The sequence below is a fragment of the Oxyura jamaicensis genome, chromosome 12 (assembly GCF_011077185.1).
Source record: "Oxyura jamaicensis isolate SHBP4307 breed ruddy duck chromosome 12, BPBGC_Ojam_1.0, whole genome shotgun sequence".
NCBI lineage: Eukaryota > Metazoa > Chordata > Aves > Anseriformes > Anatidae > Oxyura > Oxyura jamaicensis.
The window spans coordinates 9,262,298-9,288,218 of NC_048904.1; the positions used below are offsets into that span (position 1 = coordinate 9,262,298).

General features: G+C 46.5%; 2 protein-coding genes across 2 annotated transcripts in view; one reads left to right on the top strand and one right to left on the bottom strand.

Annotated features, from left to right (window-relative positions):
• The window catches only part of WDR82 (WD repeat domain 82), a 21,776-nt gene extending 5,171 nt beyond the window's left edge, over positions 1-16,605 (top strand). The window contains exons 2-10 of the mRNA XM_035337245.1: positions 79-282; positions 5,473-5,570; positions 7,799-7,865; positions 8,070-8,169; positions 10,201-10,317; positions 10,667-10,822; positions 11,252-11,321; positions 12,462-12,604; positions 13,074-16,605. Coding sequence (XP_035193136.1) covers positions 122-282; positions 5,473-5,570; positions 7,799-7,865; positions 8,070-8,169; positions 10,201-10,317; positions 10,667-10,822; positions 11,252-11,321; positions 12,462-12,604; positions 13,074-13,103 — 942 coding nt within the window. The 5' untranslated portion in view covers positions 79-121 and the 3' untranslated portion in view covers positions 13,104-16,605. The remainder of the gene's footprint in view (positions 1-78; positions 283-5,472; positions 5,571-7,798; positions 7,866-8,069; positions 8,170-10,200; positions 10,318-10,666; positions 10,823-11,251; positions 11,322-12,461; positions 12,605-13,073) is intronic.
• Positions 16,606-17,161: 556 nt separating this feature from the next.
• PPM1M (protein phosphatase, Mg2+/Mn2+ dependent 1M) lies at positions 17,162-25,534 on the bottom strand. Its single transcript, XM_035337244.1, has 10 exons — positions 25,279-25,534; positions 23,872-23,995; positions 22,636-22,890; positions 22,139-22,251; positions 21,453-21,537; positions 21,007-21,125; positions 20,453-20,516; positions 19,450-19,557; positions 18,783-18,931; positions 17,162-18,504 (listed from the first exon to the last, which is right to left on the bottom strand). The coding sequence occupies exons 1-10, from the start codon at positions 25,488-25,490 to the stop codon at positions 18,357-18,359; spliced, it is 1,377 nt and encodes a 458-aa protein (XP_035193135.1). The 5' UTR covers positions 25,491-25,534; the 3' UTR covers positions 17,162-18,356.
• Positions 25,535-25,921: the final 387 nt, after the last annotated feature.

Below are 25,921 nucleotides of genomic sequence, written 5' to 3' on the forward strand. Positions count from 1 at the left end.
CTGGTCCGGCCCGGTCCGGCCCGGCCCGGCCCGCCGCTCCTCCCCGCCGCACCGCCGGGCCCGGCTCGGCTCGGCCCGGCCCCGCCCGGCTCCCCTTAGCGCCGCCGCCGCCCTGGGCGCGATGAAGCTGACGGACAACGTGCTGCGGAGCTTCCGCGTGGCCAAGGTCTTCCGCGAGAATTCCGACAAGATCAACTGCTTCGACTTCAGCCCCAACGGCGAGACCGTCATCTCCAGCAGCGACGACGACTCCATCGTGCTCTACGACTGCCAGGAGGGCAAGTGAGTGCCGGGGCCCGGCCCCATCGGCGGCGAGGCCCTCAGGGTTCCGGGGCTGTCCGCGGGCTGCTGGGCTGCCGCTCCCCGCTTTTTCCTCTGGTGCTTTTAGTTGACGTTCGGGAGCAGCAGGGCAGCGATATGCGGTGGGAGGCTTTGGATAAAGGGGTGAAGTGGGGTTTGGAGACGGGAGCGCTGCAGTCTGGTGGGTGTTATCTCTGTTAGGTGGTTGCTTGTTACCTCTGCTCGGTTGGAGCTGGTAATTTCCCAGGTGTGATAGAGAGTTCGCTGTAGTGAGAACTAAGTAGTGCTTAAGTTGAGGAGGGTTTGAATCCAGTCGCATTTCCAGCCCCACAGATTGTTACAAGGATGCAAACTGAATTCTCAGGCTCCTCCAGCCCTAAGTCTTGCTCATTAAGATAGTAGCAATCACTGTAAGCAGCATATGGAGGCTTTGTTTTGATCAACTTCGTTCCACTGTTGGGTAAGCAAACTAAAGGGTTAAGAAGGTGCAATGTGTGTTCACCATAACTTACAAAAGCTTGATGGTATTTTCAGTAAAGCCTAGTTCCCAAGTGGCACCTGGGACTGTTGTGCATAAAGGTGGTCTTCTGTGCTCTGCATGTCTTTCGGTAGTTGTATTTTTATCTGTAAAGCACACCTGAAATATACACCCCCAAACACTATTCAACGTCAGTTTAATCAAGTAAGATGTTTACTTGCTGTACTGCTTTATGCTGATGAACTAAGATGCGTTTGTTTCTCCTTGAACAGAATTACCCAGTTTTCTTTCTTTCGTGAGATGCTCGTCCTGATTTATAGATAAAACTCCAGAAATGTGCACAGCCATTGAGATGCAGTGCTGCTGTTCAGAAAATAAAAACATGCAAGTGAGACAAACAGTAGCGTGCATTGGTTTGTGGCTTGGAAAGTACACAAAAGACATTTGCGTTCTGTAAGAGTTGGATCCAAATGATGTTGTTATTCCATTTAAAAACTCAATGTTTGGATAATTCAGAGTTCTAAAAAAAAAAAAGTAATTGGCATGGTTTTGATGCTGGTTTTCAGTAAAAGCTGTAGCAGAGAATGGGGCTGATCCTGGAACTGAGGATTGGAAGCTAAAGAGAACCTAGATCCTGAGCTGTTTTTTTGATGTACCATGCACTAGCAATGAAAAGTTGGGGATGGTGCAAAGAAAAGCTAAGACTAGAGATTGCGTTTTCTCACAGGTACAAACACACACTTGGCTTCTTTAAATACTTTTACATTTTATCATTTTATTTAAATTTTAATGTGCTGCTTGGTTTAGAGACTTAATTCACAGGTGATTTTTTTGTGGGCGGGTGGGGGTAAAATCAGACTAGGCAGCATCACATCCATGCAGAAAGTGAAAGGAAAACAAGTGTGTGTACTGTAGGAGAGAGGGTGAGGAGGACAGGGTAATAACGTGGGAGAGAAAAAGAAGTGACTGGGAGTACCAGGTGGTAGATGTGTCAGTATATATAACGTGTTTTCTAGTTAGCCAGGTACTCCTAACCCTCCTGCTTTTTCAAGCAGACCAAGGCTTAATGTGTTGGAAATATTACATGCTGCATATTCTCTTAATTTTAGAGACTGCTTTTGACAGTTGTTTTATACTTCTGCTTAGTTTGCTTGCTTTTCAGTTGAAACTTGTTGCTGTTCGCAATCTGATGCGGTGAACTTCTATTTGGAATGAATTCATTTTAATTTCTGTAAGAGTAGGTGATGGTGTATGGATGGTTGCTGCCATGGATTCTAGATTCTAATGATATACAACAGTAGAAGGTTTGCGTGATGCTAATGTAGATACTATTGATTGCTTTTCCCTTTTCAAACTTGTAAAGAAGAGTTCGATGGGTTGGGAGGCATTTGGTGCTTTCATCTCCATTTAGTAACGATACACGCTTTAATTAAGTTAAATGTAGAAGATCAATGGCTTTCTACTGCAGGGGGACAGGGCAGACATGTTCCATCAAGGTAACTCAGGTTTCAGGCTGTGTTTCTCTAGTGGTTATAAAATTAATTTGAAAATTGCTCACGTACTGTCAATTGACTTGAACATTGAAGTGATTTTGAGAGGTACCTGGGGATGCAGGGCACACCTTCCCAGTGAAAAGCTGAATCTGTGAATGATCGTTGTTGGAAGCAGATGACAGTTTCAGGCCTGCAGATTTCTTTTTTCTTTATCTTAAGTGAGCATTTCAAGGCCATGGAACTCAAACTTCCCATGTGCTGGGTTTTGGTACGCCATACCCTGCTTAAGCAAACGGTCTGAGAGTTAAAACTTTTTCCCATGTAGAAGTGACAAGTCCTCATACCTTGTTACGAAGAGTTCTGTGGGTTGAATTAAAAATGCAGCTGTGTTATAGTATAGGTATGCACTTACCTGGTTTGCTTTGTTTTGCCATTCAGGCATAAGCCATGCCAATATGAGAAGCGTGTTGTCAGTACAAGCAAGCCCACAGAAGTGAACTTCAGTTTCTGAATGTGTTGGGACACTTGGAACAGTGATGTGTAGCAAAGAGCTGACAGGACAAGATCACCTCCTTGAAAGACAGGTTCTCGGTTCATGTCTAGTCAGAGCATAGACAAGCTTGAAAGCTGTGTGCTGCTTCTTCGTGAGCATCTAATAATTCTGGACATGAGATTCCTATTGGATTTCAAAGTGCATAAACGACTAAATGGTGGTTCTTTTTTAAGGTGTTCTGCATCAAGAATTACCGCTGTAATAGACTGCCTCAAAAGCATAACCAAGAGGCTTAGCTGCATCTGTGAGGGCTGTAAAGTAACATTTAGTTCTCTTGGTTTTATTTTTAAAAAGTAAATTGGGAACAGGCAGTCTTATGTGTGCAGTGACGTGTTTTTGCTTGTATCATTTTACCTGAAAACTTCACCTTTCCTAAAACACAGAAGTACTTTCCGTCTTCTTTGGCAAACTGGAGTTTTTGTCTGTCTGTTAGTCTTTATCTCTGTGTATGTTCTTTGCTTGCTTGACTTTGGGTCTTGGAGTTAACATTTTGTATTCTCAGGCTTTTAAAGGATTTTTCCTCTCAGTTTAAAAAAAAAGTAAGGAGAAAAAATGCAGGTATGCGTAGCCGTGGCATTTCTCACATTCAGAACACTCTCGTGTATGTGTGGGTATTCTTTACTACGGTATTTTAATTAGCATGGAGAGAGAAACTTGCAAATTCAACTAGTTGGAGCTGTAACCAGCAGCAAATCACCAGTGCAGAATGTCCCCACGTGGGAGCAGAGCTCAGCCTCCTATAAAACAGGAGTTACCAAGGTGGTTTTAGTGCTCGCTTTGCATGGCACTCCCCTGGTTTTTTTCTTCTGGTTAGACCGTTGTGTAGCCCAGAGGCATCATACCTGGCGTTCTGGGTACTGACATGGAATCCAAAGGTGCACTCCAGTGAATCAGTGCTGCTCTGCGCATGCTCTGCATTCTCTGCCAGAGCTCGCCTGCGCCTTCCCTCCTGCCAGCTCCTGTCGCCGCTCTCCTGCAGGTACTCCCCTGGGTGCTGTGCTGCTGCTGGTAGTTCTTCCAAGTTTTTTGCAGCAGTTCTTCCAAGTTTCTATTTCTTTTCTATTCTGAAAAGAGCTTCTAAGCTTTAAACTTTTCATAGATAAGGGAAAACCAGAATAGACATGAGTCTTAGTACGGTTTTTTAACTAACAAAATTGGTCAACAGCATAGCTGACATAGCTACCAAAACAGTGTAGGGAAGTATGTCGGGCATAAAGTTATAGAATTCCATTGTCCAAATTCAAATTTTGTATTTTAAAGAACATTATGTATGTACAGTTCTAAATTTGTACCATGTTTGCATCTGCGACGCTTTTGAAACAGTGATATACTGGAAGAAACTGGGGAAGAATCTGTTGGGATTTGGTGCAAGTGGTACAGGTGGAGTAGGGATTTTACTTGCCCGTGCTGTATTAGCTTCCAGTTGATGGAAACTTGTCCCCAGCAAGCCTGTTTGAAGTAAAGCCCCATGGCTTCTGCTGTTTAAGATCAGTCTTTAAGAATTGATGTCAGTTTTATTTCTGATAGGCCAAGTCTCTAATTCCTCTTGTTTGGGTGTGTCAATTTGGGGCTGATGGAAACAAGGAAACGGCTGAGCATTTTAGAAATCCCTTGTCTGAGGGGGTAGTCTGGTGAGCTCTTCTTTGGCAGTAGTATTGGTTCAAACTGCTCCTGTTGCTCAATTCCATTCCCGTGCTGTCATCTTCTGTGTGCATTAGTAAAACATTTTATGGGCTTGGGTAATAATGAGAGTTACCAATTTCTGGATTCAAAATACAATCTCGTCCGGAAATTACTGTTTCTAATGCTGCTCAGTACCCATGATGGTCCTCTGCCCAGCTCAGGAACCACTGTGCTGCCTCACCTGAGAAAGAAAGAGGAAGGAGCACAGTGGAGACCTAGCACCACGTTCCAGTGCTGCCGCTCCTGAAAGATACACTTACTAAACTGCTGCTTCTACCTTTACTTTGCAGTTTAAATTTCTTTTACAGCAGTACATCACTTGCATACTGGACCTTCAAAAACGCAATTATTTGTCTTTTTTCTCTAGAATGTCTCTAATTCGGTAATGTAATGTTACACTTGAGTTTTGTGCTTTAATTAAGAGAGGATTTGAGTACAATTCTCCAGCAGTTTGAGAGCCACTCTGTTACCAGTGCTTTTTTTATACCGCTGCTATACATTTGTTTGTGTTAACACCAAGAAGTCCTATTTTGAATGAGACACTTTGTTCTAGGTTTTGAGCTAGCATAGAATGAAAAGACAAATTCTGAATCTAAAATATGCAGCAAATGGACTAGAGATATGGAAGGGCAAGGTACTGATGAAGCAGTGCTGCTTGACATTAAGGGCTTCTTAAGGTAGCTGTTCCAATTCTTCATAGTAGACATTGGGTGGGATTTTTGAAGGAGACTAATAAGTGAATTTTATGGGTATCACGGGGAACTCAAGTCTAGGGACAGTCCTGGAGAAAGTACCAAGGTGTTTGTTTGAAAATAAAATACAAATGCTTTTCTTTGTATAGAAACATCTGACTTCTTGAAACAATCCTGTAATATGGTAATGAAAACGGGCACTGTCAGTGTGAGCGGTTTCGGTTTGAGCTTTTTATTGCAGTGAGTACAATTATTTCTGCTTCCTTCTGACAGACCAAAGAGAACGTTGTACAGTAAGAAGTATGGGGTGGACCTCATCAGATACACGCATGCAGCCAACACTGTCGTGTACAGCTCCAACAAAATAGATGGTAAGTGATCCACTGAAGGTCAGCATTTTTAATCTCCGTACACTTGAAATTACAAGCCTAGATAAACAGCATTAAAGAGCTGGAAAAAACTTAGAGCAACTTTTAAGTGGTGAGCATGCTGTCTGAGGTGGGATTTAATGTTCAACTCTGATGCACACCTCACTGAAAGTCCCTCAGGCATACTGCCATGAGTTATGTTGCTGCAGCATCAAAGTGTTTAGGCATGGTTAGTGAGGTAAAAATCAGTTCTTGGCTCTTTTATTGTTGTATTTCTTCATTATGTAGCAGTTCTGACTTGGCTGTTATTTTAATTTACAATTAATTAATGATTAACAATGGAATCAACAGCTTTTAATGCTATTTTGCATTTGAAGTTTTTGTTTATAAGTACTGGCAAGTCTTTGAGGAACCAAAACTTAAAATGTGTTGATCCTGAATCAAAACATGATAAATACTGAATTAGAATGAAATAAAAAGGTAGAATGTGTAAGTATATCTAAGTGTAATAAAAACAAAAGTGCATTATGTAGGATTCTGGACACTCTGTAGTCTCTAATACAGGCAAAGTGCATGGTAGCCCTTCCTGCAGTTATGGGAAGGATAAATAAACTGAGGAACACGTAGGACTGCTGCCTCTTGCTCCCAAGCATTTTCTGCATGTTGGAACTGCTACCAATCCATTTGTTTCTGAAGATTTCCTCAAGACCTTCGAATCAAGTTCCTCTTGCCTGATTCCAGGCTGAGGTAGTAGTTTGTACAGTTTGAGGGTCTATGATACCACCCGGTACAGGAGATAACTGTACAGGCCACTGCCTTGCCTGGGACAGAGCGCTGGCAACAAAATGGATCACGCGATTGCAGTTCCCAAGGGCTTCCTCTTTTCCCAAGAATTCTGCATGGGTACTTTGGAAATCAGGTAACGATGGGTCTCATGGGAAGAAGTACAGATGTGCTTTAACAGCGTGCTTGGAGCAGGTTGGTTCTTGTCATGATGGAATGTGACACTGATCTTAGGGATATGTGTTTTGGATAGCCACCCAAAGTCACACAGAGACTTTTAGGACAGTGTGTCACCAGCATTATCTTTCCTGCTTGATCAGTCAGACTTAATTTTACTGTCAAATGCTGGAGGATGGTTTGGAACTCTGATCCCAGATTGATGTGAAATTTCAGGCAAAAATGGTAACTTGTTCAGAGACCACATTTTGCAAAACGATCTTTCCAAAAAAGACCCCAAACACTGTAGCCCTTAGGAGTGTTAAAATGCTCCTTGCATATTGCATCCTGTTGACTCGTTCTCCTGACTTAAAAGTGTCCTTTTCCTTCAGTTTCCTTGGAGCCTCTTGTTACAGCAGTATGGAGGCTCTCAGCACTGCATGGAGCAGGTGCATCATGCCAATCCTTTCCGTCCAGCAGTAGCTTAAACTAGTTTCCTTTAACTAGCGTTAAAAATGATTTTGATGCTGTTAGTCCTTCCTTCTGAAAGCTGCTTTCAGTTGTCAGATGTTTAGCTTTTCACTTGTTTCACTGCTCAAATGCATCTGCATTGAAAGGTTTAAAAAAATTACCTCTGTGCTCTAATATGTCATCAAATTGCTTTCTCTTAAAAGGATTTATTTGAATCTTGGACAAAAGTCTTAACGATGTCTTCCAAAATTCTGGGCCACTCTTAGTATGTTAGTCTTTATTCAGAATAAAGTCATCAATTGAGAAGTAGCGCTGCTCTTGTTTAATTTTTGAAACAATCTTGTGCTGGCTTTGAAGTTTACATTTTCTCCTCTCTGGATAAATTCACATATTTCCTAAGCTGCTGTTCACTTGGAGACTTGATGGATAGGTATGTAGGTAAAACAGCAATATTCATCCTGTAAAGCAAAAAATAAAAATGCTACCAACTCAGAATGTCCTGATTTTGTGAGAATGAGGGAATAAAACCTGCTGGTGAGGTTTTTGAGCAACTTTGAAATTGACATGTAAAAATCACATGAAGATTTGTCTTTAAGATGTAATATGACTTCAGGCTGTGGGAAGTATCCTTCCTGGTGCTTGACTTCCTCTTCTGCCTTGGAAACTTGTTAGCTTGAGGTCTGACTTGAAATCAAATGACCAGACTTACTCACTGTGGCAAAACTGCTGTTGCTGTAGAGAGCAAGTTTACCGTGTGACAGCTTTTTAGATAAGGTTAGGCTCATGGTGTAATAAAGCCTATGGTTTGTTTATGGTTTCAGATACAATCCGATACCTCTCGCTGCATGACAACAAATACATTCGGTATTTCCCGGGGCATACCAAAAGGTAAGATGTGGCTTGGGGACAGTACAGGAGAAATTGAAATAATGCCTGTGATGAGCTTGAATTGCGTTGCGCTCAATTCACTCTGGTTTTTGCTTTGTAGAACTGTTCTTGACAATTACGGGCTTGTACGCAGCTGGTGGGTTAAGTGTTGCTCCATTAACTCCTTTCCTCTGTCTCTGAGGTATGTTATCTTCTGTGTTGCAGAGTGGTTGCCCTTTCAATGTCTCCAGTGGATGATACTTTTATTTCTGGATCCCTTGATAAAACTATTCGCCTTTGGGATCTCCGCTCTCCAAATTGCCAGGTACGATATCAAATTCATGTGTGTACTTTTGTGTGTTGTGTTTTCAGTTAGAAGGATGCAAAATGGATGTATGCTTCTTAGGAAACAAAGCTACTACTGCTGATGTATTGTTAACACCTTCCCAGAATGCTGAAGGAGTCTAGAGCAAAAAAACCATCTCTGAAATCCTTAAATATGTCGCAGCGTGTAACACCAATCGCTTTCACATATGTCTCTGTACTGGAGAGGCACTGGGAAGAGCAATAAGTAACACCCACAACGGATAAAACAAGAGAAGATCTGGGTATTATCAGCTTGTTAATCAGGCTGCATCTCTCCTGGGTTGGGAAAGATAACAGAATGGGCATTGGAAGATGCATTTTGTATGTTCATAGTGCAATTGTTTAAATTGTCTTGATGCAATTAAGCTTGATGAAGAAACAGCTGATACGAAGTGACATAGCAGCAATGTGGTCTACCTGCTCCTTCCATCACCTTTATTATTCACCAGACCTGTCTCAGCAGAGGCAGCTTCCTTAAAGCAAGGCAAAACCCTATTTATTTTTATGTATTTTGATAGAGTAGGTTTCTGTATGTTTTAGTGGAAATGAGCTTGCACATAATGAAACAAATATCCAAGCTGGCAGCAGGTGGCAAGAAAATGAGCCTGGCAGTAAATCTCCAGCTTTCGGTGGTGATGAGCTGTTTTGTCAGTTCCCTATAGGTCATAGCGTAGCACTGTATGCTCATCTTGCTGAGACCACCCATAAGAGCGCTAGTTACTGATTTCAGGTGTTGTAGCTGTAAATGCAAAAGGAAATAAAGGTTACGTTTCTCACAGAATAGTTTTAGTGGCCCTAAAAATAACCTTTTTTCTGACTAGAGATTTTAATTTTGCCTATCTGTGGGAGTGTGCCTTTAATGTGAACGTGTAAGTTTGCTTTGGAATGAATCTCAGTCTTGAAGTTGCAACAGATGCCTAGGTTGTAAATTTGGTGGCAGCTCTGTGACTTACACTAATGTTTGAAGTTTTAAGAATAGTAAAACCAAGGCTTGTAACTAGAAGCTGCATCCAGCGGAGGTTGGGAAATGGGAAGTGTTACTTGTAATATTCCATTTGCCCATCAGGTGGCAGCCACAGTGGCTTGAAACATGATCGTGAAATCTCAAGGGTGTCCCGATTTTGAGGGTCCTGAGCATTGGCTAGCTTACTGCCTCGCCTTCAGAGATGTCAGGGAGAAACTGACCTAAATTAGAAAAAGGAGTAGTAGTAAAAGCTTCTGAGGAATGGTATTTCAGGAATGCAGAAACTTCTTAAGTGTATTGTTGACTTTAATCAACAGTGGCTAACACCTAGGCCTGCCAGTCAATATACAGAAAATCATAGAATAATTTGGGTTGGAAGGGTCCTTCCCATTGGAAGGACACCCCCAGGTCCTTCTCATCAGGGCTGTATATATAAATAACACATATATATATATAAATCATATATCTCAGGTCTTTTCTAATGTCAATTAAGGAAAAATTCTCATTAAAAGTAAGCCATAAAAATAGGTCAGGTCTGATAGCTTCCAGACAGTATGAGTTTTCATTAACCTGGCGTGGCAAGTTCAGCGGTTGTGTTTACCAGAGCTGTTTCAACTTGCTTCCAAAATACCTTTTTTTTTTTTTCCCCTCCTTCTTCACAACCATAATTGGTAGCACGTTGCTATCGATTCCAGCAGCAGTGTTTTGTGGAACTGCCTGATATGATTACTGATACAGCCACAACATCCCCCCAGTATACTTTTTGAGTGAATGACGGTTCTAATGAGATTTTTTTTTCCAAGGTAGTTATTGCAGCAAACTGGAAGCTCTGTGTGATGATATGAAATAGTCAAGTTGCTTTTGAGAAGCTGACTTTGAAACTTCATAAAACCTCAATATTCATAATTGAAATTCAGTTATTCCACCTGTAGGCTGCTGTCCTGCTCACAGTGGGCTCTCCAAGGGTGCTGGTAGAAATGCAAATATCAGTTCAGCAAAACAACTTGGAATTCCTCTGTTTTATAGGGTTTAATGCACCTCCAGGGGAAACCTGTGTGTTCTTTTGACCCAGAAGGTTTGATTTTTGCTGCTGGAGTCAATTCTGAAATGGTGAAGCTTTACGATCTCCGTTCTTTTGACAAGGTGAGTTACCCTAACTTCATTACCTACACTTTTTAGCTTGCAAGAAGTAACAAACTCAGTGCTCAGAGACTCGTTTTGTTTGTTTCAACTCAGTATCTGGGGTGCCTCTACTTGGCACCTAGAGAGTTTTTGGTTGGCGCATGTCTAATAGACAGACGTCACCAGTTCCTGAAATCCACTCTTGAACCCAATGTTCAAGTTCATATCCACTAACTCTAACCTGTTCCAACAGGTTCAGGCTTTGTCATTTATTTTATTTTTTCATTCCATATCGTTTCTTTCTGAGCTAAGGTTAAAAACGGATTCTTGTTAGCAGTAATGCATCGTATTTCTCCTGTTTTCTTCGAAGGGGCCGTTTGCTACGTTTAAGATGCAGTATGACCGAACGTGTGAGTGGACAGGCCTGAAGTTCAGTAACGATGGCAAACTCATCCTTATATCAACTAATGGAGGCTTCATTCGACTGATTGATGCCTTTAAAGGAGCTGTGCTGCATACGTTTGGGGTGAGCATGTTGCACGTGTTACCTGCTTGGAATTTGGCATTAGGTGCTGGTTTGGGATGAGATGAACACAAATGATAGATAAGTAGGATTTTTTTTTTTTGAGAGAGAGAGCTTTTGGGCTGTGTCTCAGTCTCCTGTACAGGTACAAAAGGCAGTTGTTTGCCAGCTGGCTGGTCTTCTAATTTATTTTGGTTGTTAGTCATTCTTTGAAGCTTTATTTCCCACTTAAAGGCTGGTGCTGTACATCTTTGTGCAGGTTTCTGGTTTCTCATCAGTGAGGGCAAATAAATTCAGGCACGTTATGACAAAAAGCAGTAGCCTTCCAGCCCACCTGCATGCGGAGCTCTGCAGTATCAAAGAGGGGGTTTTGCCCTTTGGCTGTGAGCTTACTGAACGCTCTACCACATGTTCTCCTGTTTTGTGCCATAGGGATACAACAATAGTAAGGCTGTCACACTGGAGGCATCATTCACACCAGACTCGCAGTTCATCATGATAGGTAAGACACTTCTTTGAAGAAATTTAAGTGCTCTTAAATTGTCTTTTTTTTTTTTTCAGGCCTCCAATTGTGTCTTTGGGAAACAGAAAGCATTTAAATAATACAATGTAGCTGTAAGCCCCCTTTAGGTTGGCAGGAACATTCTGTTTCATTAGTAATTTACTCTTTGAGAATGAAATTTACATGAGCCTGTATATGTCTTGGCAAAACTTTATTTTGTTCTGGCTGAGAACTTCCTCACCGTGAAGAAGGGATTGTTCGTAATTTCTTTAACCTGATGTTTACTCTGTCTCTGGGGGGGCACTTTATTGCATAAATTTGCCTTCCTACTGTGGCCTTCCAAATGAAAATTTTGGTGGAAAAAGTTCCAAAATTCTTGTCTGTTTAAGTTTTAAATATGGTAAAGTTGTAACTTGTGCTCCTTAATCTTTCCTACCTGAAAGGCCACGTGTGTAAATACAGAAGCATAAGAAAATTCCATGCATTTTATTGGGAATACTATTTAAAATGAGTGAAACAAAGCTAAACTGCAAAAAAGCTAAGCACCCAGCTTCAGAGATCATCCTGAAAATAATGTTTGTAAAATGACATTTTAAAGTGAAAAAACCTACCTTATTGTTGTAATTCTGGAAGTCCATGTCTCCATTGAACTTCTGGTATTTGGCATAGTGCACTGAAAGCTTCAATGGAAAGCCTTTGATTTGACTCTGTGCCTACCTAATGAAATGTTTATCTAGTTCTGTGCATGAACTGAGAACTTGTATGAACAGTGATTCTTACACACGGGTTTTGTCCTCTCATATGTCAGTGCAAGTTGACAAGAGTCTTTCCTCCTTACTTGGTTGGTGTCAGCTCTCGTTTTCAGATGAGCGACTGGCTGTTAATGTCTTTGCCAGAATAGTGTTGCACTGTGTTGGGTCTCCATGGTGCAAAGATACAAACCGTATGTTTGATTACAGATGTGTGAACTCTAGTGGTATCTTGTAATTGCTGTAGTGATGCTTTTGAGAATTTGGAAAGTTAAGCTATGAAGAGGAGGTGTGCTTGTTCTATGGTTTGCTGACAGATTATGAACTTTACTTTGTCTGCTGGCCTCTCCAATATATCTTGTGCATCTTGTTTTTCCACTCCTGTCTGCAGGATCAGAGGATGGAAAGATCCATGTATGGAACGGGGAAAGCGGGATGAAAGTGGCTGTGCTGGATGGGAAACACACAGGTCCTATAACCTGTCTGCAGTTCAACCCCAAATTCATGACTTTTGCTAGTGCATGTTCAAATATGGTAAGTTCCTTCCAGTTTGATGATGTGCCGATCCTTTTGGAAAGGAATCTGAGTTCTGTGCCACTGGTGGGCATTACCTTGGGCTTTTGGTGACAGCCAGGCCTCTGTAATGCCTTGGTTGCACCTTACGTGGTGGGTAGGTACATGGGGCAGCACGCCAGATACTGGCAAGAAAACAGGGGCATGAAGATGGGGCAGTGAATGAATGTGCCAGCAGAAGTGTGAGCGTTTAGGTTGCTGTACATCGCTGGTATTTTCATTCTGCAAAAGACTGGCTTGCTCTGGAGAATGTGCAATGCAAACCAAACCAGTATAAGAAAGGATTTAAAGCCCTGGGAGGGTGTTACTGCCTCTCCACTAATTTCTGCCTGAGCATTTATGGAAGGAAGCAATGAGCACCTCCTGATTTGTTCTGTAAGAGATGTGTATTCTGCTCTGTAAAAGATGTTCTTTCTTTCCTCTTTTATAGGCCTTTTGGTTGCCAACTATTGATGACTAATTCCTACACTGCGGCTACTGTCAGATGACTTTCCATACTGCTAACAGCAGCATATTCTTGCAAGGATAGTATTGGAATTGCCTACATCTCCTAGACTGTGCTCCCATTCCTATGTATGTTTCCGTACGTCTTACATTATTGGCTGCATTCCTTTCCAAGGACTCCTCCACTTGACCTCCTAGTGTGCTCAGAAGTGTACCATGCAATGCTTTCTTACCTTCCAGTCCATGCCCAGCAGGCTTCAGCTGAAGTTGGAACTGGCACAGTATTATTTCTAAGAGCAATGGAGACTGTTGTATTTACAAAATGCTTGCGGCAGTTTTTAAGCTGTAATTGTTTGTTCTTCTGTAAGTGCACAAGGCAATTGATGTTCCGAGGTGGATTGTGCAGTTACTTTCCATAAGTACACGTTCTTTATGTCTGGGATCTCTGTTTCACTGCAGTCTACGGATGGAAAGTTACTTCTGTGCCAAATGCGAACACTGACAATTTTCAACTCAAATAGCAGATGCTGAAGTCTCTTGCAGTTGAACGCATGCTGAGAGTGGGTGACTGTAAATTTACATCATACATCCTATCATCCTTTTTTGGTGATTTAGCGTGCAACAAACCGTGCAGTTTTTTTTTCCACTGCCAGAGCTTGAAGAAGCCTCCCTGCTGTTTGCTGTGCCAGCATCCCAAAGGGCGCACACAGTACTGATGAGGTCTGGTCAGTGTCCCAAGCAATAAAGGAGTCTGTCAGCAGGAAGATGGAGAAACCAAACTGAGACTGAAAGCACAGTCTGCCTGTGTATCTTCCTTATGTATCATCTTGGCTGATCTTACTTGTAAATAATATGGGGGGAGGGCAGTGGGAATGGGCCATATTTTTTTACTTTTAGATATTAAAGAACTTGATGTGGGCCAGTATTGTGGGGTGTCTAGGCTGTTTACCTTACCTACCTACCAATGCAATTTTCCCCTCCTGGTTTGTAAATAAGCTCAATTAAATTAAGCCCCAACTGGGCTTAGATCTGTATCCCTTTGACGCCAACAGCATGCGGTTAGTTCATTATGCATCTTGTTAACAGGGTTTGCAGGTTTACAGCCCCAAAAGAGCGATGCCTCCTTTGTTAGGTGGAGTTGCATTTAAAAGAAATCTAACACAGTCCTGGTGGCTTCGCTCTGCTGTGTCCCTGCACCAAGGGAGATGGGAGGGACGTGCTTTCCTGCTCCAGAGGGGCTCGGTGGCAAATGGTACAGAGGTGTTGGCAAGGCAGTCTTCAGGCCTGGTTCCAGGTTCTTTCTCCTGAAACACTGCTGATCAGATGCATCCAACGGTAGGCCACGACAGGCTCAGCAACATGGCATTCATTATTCGTTCTTACCTTTCTCAGTGTGCTTGGTTTTATATATTGGGTCACAGCTTGGAAAGTCCATTCTTTCCCTCATTGTCACACGCACACGCCCTCTCCCAAATGCAAAATGCTGGCGAGGTGGCAAACAGTAACGGGCATGTTCTCTGCTCTCAAGCTTCAGTCTGTACTGGAAAACAGTGCTCCAGCATTTTGCCTTAGGTCAGTTGTCTGTGTCTTCTGTATTACACCAATGCTCATTTCAGCTGTGGGGCCCTGTATATAATTCAGAACATGTCTCTCACCACCAGTAAACTGGCTTACAGAACAGCTTCTGGTTTGCTTTTCCTTGGCCCCCTCCCCCCCGCCCCTTTTTTTTTTTTTCTTTTTTAGCCCTTGTCAAGTGGAAGTGTGCTGTGCTAAGAGCTGGGGATTTGGAACGAGCGTTCTCCACTGCTGGTTCCTTTAAAGCAGCAGTGCACACCGAGCTGCAGTATCTGCCTGTGACAGTTGTCAGACTGCTGTGCACAAGGCAGCCTGATAAACTTGATGTTGGAATCCATGCTGTGGTTGGTTTCTGCTTAGGCTTTGTGGCTTGCCTACCCTAATGCTCTTGCACGTATTTACAGCCATATCTAATGGCATCACCTGTGACGTGAGTGTGTCCTTCCCCCAGAGTGGAGGCCTGAAGGGAACAACAGAACAGTGCTTGCGATCTCACCAAGCTATTCGGCTGTTAGAGTTGCAGGTGAGAGATTCATGCTGCCGCACCAGCATCCCTCTTCCCAGCGTGCACTGTCCCACCAGCACCTATGGATGCCCAGGGAGATGGGTGTCTCAGTCCTCACGGTTGACAAGGTTTCCACAGCCACCTCTTAAGCTCAGTATTGTTGCACTTCAGGCTGCTTGGTGCTATTTTACCATTGTCAGTGTTCCTGTAAGCAGCCGTGTTTTGCAGTGGTTTGTAACATACAGCTGTTTGGGATTTGTAGTGCATTTTAACAGTTTGACTTTCAATAGCAAATGGTCTTTCAGGGTTTTAAAGTCTGATGCCTGAAGAAGTGAATGGATACCCCCCCAGATGTTTTTTTCCTGTTATTTTTAACAGGGAAGCATTTGGAAGTTTGTTATTCTAAAAATGTTCTTTGCTGATGTGGTTTGAGTGCTCGTCTAAGAAACGTTCAGTTCTCTTCTGCTTGCAGTGTTGTAAACTTTGTGTGCATTGCGGCATGAAATGTTTTAAAAAGAGGACCAAAGGACCAATCTAGAAGGACATACATGTTAAGAATATCAGTGGCATTCTGGAGTGATGGTAAATTCACGGGTTTATGCACAACACCACACTGATGCTCAGTTCAAAGTTAAAAACTGAATGCTTTCCCAAGGCCTGCTGCCACCCACACAGTGGTAAAGACATCTTTATTGGTTGATGTAGTAGTGAAGTGTTTTCCATTTGCCTTTAAAAGAGGGAAATGTGCCAAGGATTGTCAAGAAACTTCAGTATCGTGCATTTCTAGACTAGGTGAATAAAGGTTTTGGTTTCCAGCTTCTACATGCTTCTCTAAAAGTATCAGGACTGTACTTCCCATGCTCTTCCTGGCACCCAGCTAATGAGAAACATACCTCATTAAAAACAGCACTCCTGAATACAGCGGTGTCCACACTTCTGTAAAGCCAAGCAGGAAACGGCGTTCTGTGCCCCACCACCCAAATTTGAGATCTTTAAGAGGAACCCTCTGTTTTTGGGGATGAAATAAAAATGAGGGGGAAGTGAGACTCAACAGCCCACCCCTGAACAAGTGATGTTGGCTGAGCTCATCTGCTTGGGCTGTAGGAGACTGTTAGTCTTTGACTTCTTGAGGCTCCCACATCCTTGGTTCATGTCCCAGCTACTGCTCTGGAAGACATGGAAGCACTTGAGAGAACAAATTTGGAAGCAGCAGTGTATCTTTCCCCGTGCTGCTTCTGACGGTATTTGCACTTTAAGAGTCTCCTGTTGAGAAGAAGCTGGTCTCTTTGGTTATGAGCTGGTATTGTAAATTTTACTGCTAGGTGGTATCTGCAGATGAGTGTAAATACATGAAGTCAAATTATTCTTTGTCACGAAATACTACATATGTGGAAAATTCAATATTGTGGCTGTTACCAATAAATATTTTGTAGACAGATTGCTGAGTGCTGTAACTTCTGCCTTTGTCTGGTGTGATATGACTTGCTGGTTTCATAGAGGGGAGCGGGAGAAATCTATTTTTAAAATCTCATTTATTTTGGAAAGCCAGAAGTTGTGTAGTGCAATCTGTGAGGCTCTAAAGCTATGCCTGTGTAACCTTAAGAGGATTTTCTTGCCTACAAATGTATTGGGATAGGGAAGCAGTCTTGTTGAGGTACAGTGCTCTAGGTAGAGGAGTGTTCACAGGAGATTGATGTGGATATGAAGCTGGAGAGGTGTGTTTTTTTGGTTGGTTGGTTGTTTTTCTTATACTGCTTGCTTAAACAATGAGCAGATACCTTAGAAGGCTGCCTCCTTCCTGGGTCCAGGCCTTGTACTGCAAGAAATCATCTGACACCAAGCCTTTTGGGGTGGTACTGCTTGGGGAATACTTCTAGCAACAACTAGGTTAGGGGCAAAAGACAACTCTGAGGCAAAAGCTCCCCTGTGGCTTTCTAAGGCCATTTTTCTTTCATGTCAGGTCTGTGTAAAACCGAACAGGAACAAAGCTGGAAGAAGGTAGGAAAATTTTCTTTTATTAAGGTCTTTCATCCTTATGGAACTCAAGCAGTTAACAAAGATGTGTGGGTTTGTCCACTCCACTGGGGAACACTGCAACTTGTGCAATGAATAACAAAAACAAAGTGAGGACTTGAGGAGATGGGAAGCTTGTCTAGACCTGAATTCACCTGGCTACTGAACAGGTTAAGAGCAGATCATAAAAGTTTAGGGCACAGTTCATTTGGGCTTGTCTTCTGCTGTAGTGAGCATAGCACTTGTGGTTCAGCACTCCAGACAAAGTTGACCAGTTCCATCTTGCTTGGAGCTCTTCTAAGTAATTAGCTGCTGTATTTAAACACTTCAGTTCTCATCAGCACTACTGCTACGAAACCAGCCTCACTGTCAGTGGCAGAAATGACTTCTAAAGTGTTAGTGAGTGTTCTGGACTAAAATTTTGTAGAGATCGGTACACTGGGTAGGTAGCACATTACACAAAGGCTCTTAAATAAGTGAGGCATCTACCCTTGCAGGGGAAGCTCCTGCGCACTGATGCGTAGCTCCATCTGATAACATCTGTTTTGAGGTGGTACTGCATATAAATGACAACTTTCTCAACTGGTAGAGGTCTGGGCCACTGCTGTATGTAATGCTGTCCTAGCAACAGCTTCTGTTTTATTTATTTATTTTATTTATTTATTTTTGTTTTTAGTTGATCTTGTGTTGCAGCAAATGGACATAAGGGACACTTGTAGCTTATACATCCAGTTTTCCAAAACTCAGTTCAAGTCTGAATAAAATCCAGCACTCAAGACTGGTTGGATCTTACTTGATCCTCGTTCTGTAATATTAAAAAGGAGGACAGGCCACTAGAACCACTAGAAATGTGGAGTTGAGGCTCATTGTCCTGCAAAGGCCTTAAATATTGCTCTTTGGCTTGTGTGGCCATTTTGGCCATTTGTCATTGGCACAACAAAAAAAAAAAAAAAAAGGGAGTAGGAGGAATGACTTGTTGCCAGCTGTTCTTCTTGTGCGTTTATAAGAAGTTCATGTTCTTGTTGATCCTCTGCGTAAAAGGCTGGCTGTGCATTTTCAGGTTCTGTACCAGGTGGTTTTACTGGAAGAGTATGCACGCACAGCAGAAATCCCTCCGTCTTGCGTTGATGCTGAACAGTGCTGCAGCAGGGGGGCACCAAGATGCTGCACATCGAGCTAACAGTCCTCATCCCTGTTGTGTAGTGGGATGACAAATACAGAGATGTCATCGTAGGATGCCTCACGGCTGTCATCCAGCATCCACTGGTGGCCTATCTTCTTTCCTCTTGCCCTGCATACCAAGCACTTGGCCAGTTCTGAAAATCTGTGTGTAGAAAGAGAAGTGAGTTTTGGTCTAACACAACGCTGCCTCTCAAGAACAACACTGGATGGGGCTTTGTGTTACTAGATTTAAGACACCAGCTTTGTCACTGCTTCTTTAGGAGTGGGAAAGACTGGTGTCCAGTCCTGCCAGAGTCACAGAAAGAGCACTTGGTCATGCTGGGGCTGACCTAGAAGCCAAGTGATCTCAGCCTGCTGGTCCACACAGGTTCTTTGGAAAAGGAAATGATGAAAAGGAAATGATGAAAAGACTGTTGTTACCTGTGGGGATTTGTCCTGTTTTCTGCAAGGAAGCTCCTGGCCATATGGGCCACCTCTTTGTTGCACAAAATGTCCCAAAGGCCGTCAGTTGCCATGATGAGGACATCGTTTTCCTTAATGTCATGCAGAGCAAAGTCAAATACGTTCACCTGGAAGGCACAGGAGTAAATCGGGGTTTTCTCACACGTGAAAACTCCGGGTATTTACCAAGGGTTGTCATGTTTCCCAGATTGCACCTGGCTTTGGGAAGCATCAAACAGCTTTGATTTTTTGGCCTCCCTGTGTGAGGGTAATCACAGACTGCAAAACTCCTCCAAGGAGGTGATTGTATACCTCCTCTAAAACCTCCTCTAGCAGGTGAGTGTATTCTGTTCTGGTCAGGATGCTGACAGTAACTTCAATTGCTGCAACGTACAGGAGGGGTAAGGAAGGTGACTTCTGAGAGATGACTGACAGGGGCATCAGGGTGCTTTCAATGTTTTATGTCCCCTTGCTGCTGTGCTTCTAGATTATTCTGCCTTGGGGATTCTCTGGGCAGTATGCAGAGAGAAGGAAGATGGAAAAAGGACGTGGCTGAGACCTGCCTGGTCTCCAAAACGTGGGTGCTAGAGGGGAGGAGCAGCATAATTCCACCACCATCCTGCAACTCCCACATGCTGTGACTAACCTTAGGAATGCAGGAGAGAAAAGGTTTCACTTCAATGTTGGTGTCGATGACTTTTAGTTGATGATCCCCTAAACCTCGAGAGACAGCCAGAGTCCCCAGCAAGCGAGCCTGGCCCCAAAGAAAGCAAATATAAGAATATGACACCTTTAGAGCCCGATGCACGACTTGTCCTGAATGATTTATGCATTGCCTTTAGAACCTTTATCCAAATATCACCCAGAGCCGCCCCTGGAATCTTCAGAGATGGAGGAGTGATTAGAAGTGATGGCCTAATGTGAGCGTGGAGATGGACAGCCAGCACATGGATGGCCACTCACCGTAGTAGCTCACGGTGATGGCCCATGGTGTGCTCTGGAGTCAGTAGTGTGTACTACAGACCTCAGGAAGCCCATGGTGGTACCTGTTTTTTGATTTGAGATGGCAACAAAGAGAATTAGGCTGGCTTGAAATAAATGGTCCTTTGTTTTTGCAAAGGAGGTTCTGCACTGAATCTTTGCAAAGGGTCAGCACGTTGGTTGCACCACTGGTGGTGGCAGGGCAAGCACTGGATGTGTGCAGTCATTGCTTCTCCCCGCCTGCATCCCTCTCCAGACTCCTTTCCTCAGCTGCTCCTCTGGGAAAGGCCCTGGTTAGAGCTGGAGGTTAACATCTGAGTTGGGATCTTTTGACAGCAACAGGAAATGATAGCTGGAATGGTTTCTTGTGTGCAAATGGAGAGGAGGGAAGGCCAGGCCAGATTGGGGCTGCTGTCCGCTCCACTAGAAGGTGTTTTGGAGGAGGATGAAACCTCTTGGCTCTGGAGGATCTGGTACACACCTCCTCCTGCTCTGCACTTGCTCACAGGCAGTTTGTTGCAATGGAAGCTGCTGTGTCAGCACTGCGCAGAGCTGTGAGTCTGTGCCATGCTGGAGAGCCTCAGAGCATGAATGTGGGTGACTGGGATGCTCTGCGAACACCCAGCAGGCTTGTCTCTGCCCTCCCAGCGTGTAAACCATTGAACTACCTGCTTCCCGTGACCATGGACAAGAGGATACTTGAGGTCAGCTTTCTCCACCAGCTTGTAGCCCCTAGAACAGAGGATTCAGTGTTGATTTAGCTTTGTCCATTTGATGGTACAACTCAGTCTGAGCATTTCAACTGTGGTTCAGCCCTCTTGGTGTCCCCATGCACAGGGAGCTGACTGAAGATGGTGACTTGTTGAAGCAGATGCAGTAAAGAATGCCCCTTTGAATGCCCAACTGTTCCTCCTTCTCCCCTTCCTTTCCTTGTACCTGCCCCAAGCTGGGGCTCACTGCCTGAGGTTGTAAGAGCCCAGGACCATCTCTCACAGAAGTTCCTTGACCTCCCTCCACTGGTCCCAGTCTTTCAGGCAGGGCAGAGCTGCTGCTGGGAGGCTGCTTGCAGCATCCTTGACTTAGATAACACGGTTTTACACCCACTGCTCTCACGTTCCCTGCTGCTGCATTCAGACAGTCCCTTTCCCTTCACCTTCCCATTGCTACTAGCAGGTAAAGCTGCCCTGCGCCACTGCCCTGTCCTCACACAGGAAGGACTCACCAGCCCTCCATGAAGTAATCCCGGTACAGGACTTTCTGACCCACGTCATCTCCCTTCAACCTCCGTGGAAACTCAAAGCGCGTGAACTCTCCATCCAGGAGCTTGGGGAAGAGAAAAGCCTGAAGGAGGGAACAAAGGCACGAGGATAAGACAGGCTTCGCTTCAGCAGAGATGAGCACCAAGCCCGCGCTCTGCTCCTGCCTTGGGACTGGCACCCCTGGCTGCAGAATGGGAACAAAACCAGGAAAACAAAGGGACAAGCTGGACGTAAGCCTCTCCCATACTAAATGCTGTTAGTTGAATCTTGTTCACAGCCTTCCATGGCAGGTGTCAAATGACATTCTGGCCCCACAGTGCTTACAGTCCTTAAGGAAGCAAGTGATGCTCTCGTCACAAGCTCTGCTGGACCAAACTTGGTTGTCTGATGTGTGAAAGGAGTCACTCACCAAGTGCTGGAGTCGCTGCCTCTCTGTCTCAGGCGTGAACTCGCAGCTCATAGGCACGACGGTGTCCTTCAGAACAAGAATGGCCCTACAAGAGGCAAAGAGCTGATCTGTCCCCTGCCATACAAACATCACTGTAGCCCCATCTCTGTTGACCTCCCCTTACTGAGGCTAGCACCAGGGTCAGCCAGCTGTGGGAGCAGTACAACTCACAGCAGAGCAATCCCAGAGAACAGCTACGCACCCAGGAATGTTTAAAAATGCTGGTGTGTTTTAAATGACTCAGTTGCAATTCTGCTGTCGCAGCAGAGAATTGAGCCTGCCTGGTTTAACAATGGCACACCTCAGAGGAATGGTAGCCAAGGACAGATGAGTAAGCTCTTTAAGATCCTTTGAAATCACCTCCCACTTTTGAACTCCTGCCTGGGTGAGCTTCCTGCTGCACTAAGGCCTCAGCACTGCCCCATGGCCAGGCAGCATTAGTCCTTTGAAAGCTGAAAGCCCATCTAGAAGACATGAGAGCATCCATCCGTCCATCTACCCAACAGCTCCTGCAGCAGGCAGGCAGCCATGCTGCGGCACAGAGGGGCTGCCTGTTCACCTTCTGGAGGATTATGTAAGGTGCTGGAAACTCTGCTCATCTCCCAGCTCTTGGTCCCAAGCAACTTCTCCCTTTTCTTGTTGCTCACCTGCTGTCCCCAGCATTAGCCACATACAGTTTTCCCTGGAGATAAAGAGCAGCCAGAGCAGTGCAGCCTCCTGTCTGGCCAGTGGCTTCCATCTCCTGGCCAATGACTTCATCCTGTTGGTTTAAACAAGTTCAGAATGACATGAATCGGGGTGTTGTTTTCTGCAGCTGCCTTGTGCCTCCTAGCAGAAATCTAGAGCAAAAACTGATGGAAAATGGTCAGCAGAAAATCAGCAAGGCCAAAGACAGCATTGCTTCAGTGTAGCCAATGAAGCTGTTGCTACTGGACTAGAAGCTAAGGACAGGCTGCAGAACTAATTTGGGCCGCAGAACCAATTTGGGCCCTCAGCCAAGCCTTGTCCATGTGGCAGGCTAAAGCACCTGGGTGACCAGTGCCCGGGCACTTCCCAAGGAGAGAGCTGAGAACGAGGGAGCTTCTTGCCTGCAGGGAGCAGGGACAGACTTGTCCACCTTTGTCAGCAGGACCGGAGAACTCACGCATTCCTGGAAGGCGTTCTCCAAGGCTCCCACCACCATGTCTTCCACGCAAATGTGCTTCTCCTCCACGAACTGGGGGTCACTGTCGCAAACGCAGCGTCCGCTCATGTGCATGGGGGGATGGACCTCTGTGATGGCCCCCGCCACCTCCTCCAGCTTCTGCTTGATGCAGTAATGCAAATAGTTGGAGGCAATGATGGCAGCTGCTGGGCCACCGTGGCCATCAAAGAGTGCCCAGTAGTAACCAGTCAAAAACTGCAACGAAAAGAGTGAAGATGGGGGGAAGAGAGGTGGAGAGAGGCCATATGGACAGTGGGCACACAGTCAGGGTGTGCTGAATGTATTCTGCCTGGCTCCTCCATCCCAGCCACCCTTCCCCACCACTGGTGAATCCCCTGCACAGCTCCAACTCATATGATGACCACGCTGATGGATGTGCTGCTCCATCAGGCCTGCCAGCTCAGCTCTGAGCTTCCAGAGGCATTGCTGCACACCCTCACATGCTATTCCTCCTCCTCATTTGGTGAATTTCTATTTACAGGAGAAAAGGCAGCACTGCTCCCAGTCTTTATAAGGTGAGAGCATCTGTTGTGCCCAAGTGATAATGACTAACGTGCGGTCTTTGGAAGCAGAGCAAGTAAAAGGAAAGCTTAGGGAATATAGTAAAGGGCTAGGACAATCACAAACACTGCAAGAGGTCAAGGAAATAGAGATGGTATATACAGGCAGAGTGCCTTTGCTGGCCAGTCACAACTCCCCTAAACACATCCAATAAAGGGTTTCTTGGGGGTGTGCAGGACTGATATGGCAACCACACTGTCCTTCCAGTACCTAAAGGGCGCCTATGGGAAAGCTGGGAAGGGTCTCTTTATCAGGGAATATAGTGAGAGGACAAAGAGTAACATCTTTCAGCTAAAAGAGGGTAGGTTTAGATTAGACACCAGGAAGAAATTCTTTCCCACGATGGTGGTGAGGCACTGGCACAGGCTGCCCAGAAAAGCTGTGGATGCCCCATCCCTGGAAGAGCTCAAGGCCAGGCTGGATGGGGCCTTGGGCAGCTTGGGCTGGTGCAAGGTGTTGTGCCTGTGGCAGGGCGTTGGATGTGGATGATCCTTAAAGGTCCCTTCCAACCCAAACCATTCTACCATTCCATAATTCTGTATTTTCTATACCCGGGCCCCTGGATTCAAAGCAGGGCTGGCAGCAGCGTTAGCACAGCCTGGCCATGGGCCATACCTGTGTGGAGCACAGGATCAGCCACTCCTTGTCCTCTTCCAGGCCCAGCTCCCTCCTGCGGATGGAGATCTGGCAGCATGCTGCCTGGTCCTCATTGAACTCCGACTTCTCAGCATTGATAACCCTGCAGGTTCAAACACTCCAGATTAGGCACGAAGCACTGCCCATCCAACAGATGTATGTGGGAATGATCCCCCGCTGCTTCCTTCCAGCTCCAAGCTCGCTGCTCCCTTTCAAAGTCAAGGATCTCTTTGCTGGTAGCAACATAAACATCACATCCTTTACAACGGTGAGAAAAGCCTCCGCCAGGGACACTGTGAGTCATGGGGCAGAAGTGGTTTGGAAGCACTCCTGCCTCTGTCAGCCCGTGTTGGCAGCCAAGGCAGCTGGGCTGTGCTGGTGACACAGGGAGCTGCACGCCTGCTGGCAGTGTCCTAGCCTTGCTAATGTTGGTCCCCAGGTGAACATCTCATCTCCTCGCACAGCTCATCGCTCTGCACATCGCATCCCCACTGCCACCATGTCACACCGTGGGCCTACCACAACGTGCCTCTCTGCCCATAAATGAGGCAAAACCAGAGATTTCTGATACTCTGCTTTTCCCTTTGCTTTTACGGCACCCTGCTAGGAGCCAGGGGACAGCTCTCCGGTGCCGCCTGCCCCGGGAAGCTGTTCCCCACCACCTGCTCCAGGCAGCGCTGGCAGCCTGGCCCTCAGGCACACTGCAGTGACTCATACTCAATGGTTAGAAATCCCTTCCCCTGACAAGGGGGAGTTTTTTTTTTCCTCGCTGCTGCCTAACACAGCAGCCCCGTGGCTCCAGGAGCGCGGAACAGCAGACAGGCAATGTACTAGCAGTGAAATCACAGGGTTGGGTTAAGGGACGAGATGCCCGAGCTGATCTGCTGCTGCCCCAGCGCTGCTTTTGGGGCTGCCCCAGCCACCAAGTGCTGGGTACGAGCGCTGTGGTGGGCGGCTGGCAGCAGCCCAGCAGAAGCGGGTGGGCGTCCGGCCACAGACGGGGAGAAGGAGCAGGGGGCAAGGCGCTGCCTGCGTCCCGCTGTGCCCGGGCAATCGGCTGGGGGAGGGTGCACGCACCCCGGGACGAACCCTCCCGGCCTCTGCCCCTCTCCTCACCGAAGCAGCAGCAGCCGGGATCCTGCTTTCGGATCCCCGAAAAGCTGCGGGGCCATCCAGGCCGAGGGCCTCCCCTCATCGCAGCACGGCCTTTCCCTGGCCGTGCCCAGGCTGCCCCCACAGCCCCGCTCCCCTGTGCACAGCTCAACGCCCCCCTCGCATCCCGCAGAGACCCGCGGGGCCCCCGCGCCACCCGCCCCCCGGCGCCGGCCCCACGCCCCCCCCCCCCCCCCCCCCGCGTCCCCGTTCCCCGGCAGCGGCCGCACTCACTCGGCGTAGCCCGAGCCCCAGGGCAGGGGCCGCTCGGGCCCGGTGCCCCGCACGGCCCGGCCGCCCCGCGGGCTCTCCTCGCCGCCGCGCAGGAACTTGGGCCGGCGGTAGCACGGAGCGGCGGGTGGGGACCGCGGCCCCGGCTCCTGGCTGCCTCCGGGCCGCTCCGCGGGGCCGCCTCGCCGCACCCACCGCAGCCACTCAGCGGACATGGGGGGCACCGGGCCCCGAGGGGCCGGCCCGGCCTGCAGCGCCTCCCTGCCCGGCCCGGCCCCGGCCCCGGCCCGCCCCAACGCCCGCCCCCTGGCCCGGCCTCCGCCGCCGCCGCCGCCGGGGGAGGGAGGGAAGGGGCGAGCTGGGAAGGCGGCCGCGGGGGAGGCTCCCAGGGCCGGGGCGAAGCGGGGTAACTGCCGGCTGGCTCCTCACGGCACCCGCGTCGCCTCTGCTCGGAGCTGGGGACTCCAAGGCTGGAGCCGCGGGGTTGGCGGAGCCGGAGCCCCGAGCAGCGCTACCCAAAGCGGCCCGGGGGTGGGCTAGCGCGGGGTCTCAACGATTTTCCTCCTATACTTGAGGAGAGCACAGAAAGGCGAGGGAGAGGCAGCCCCGGCAGCCAGGAGCGGGGCTTGGCAGCGACCCTGTGGTG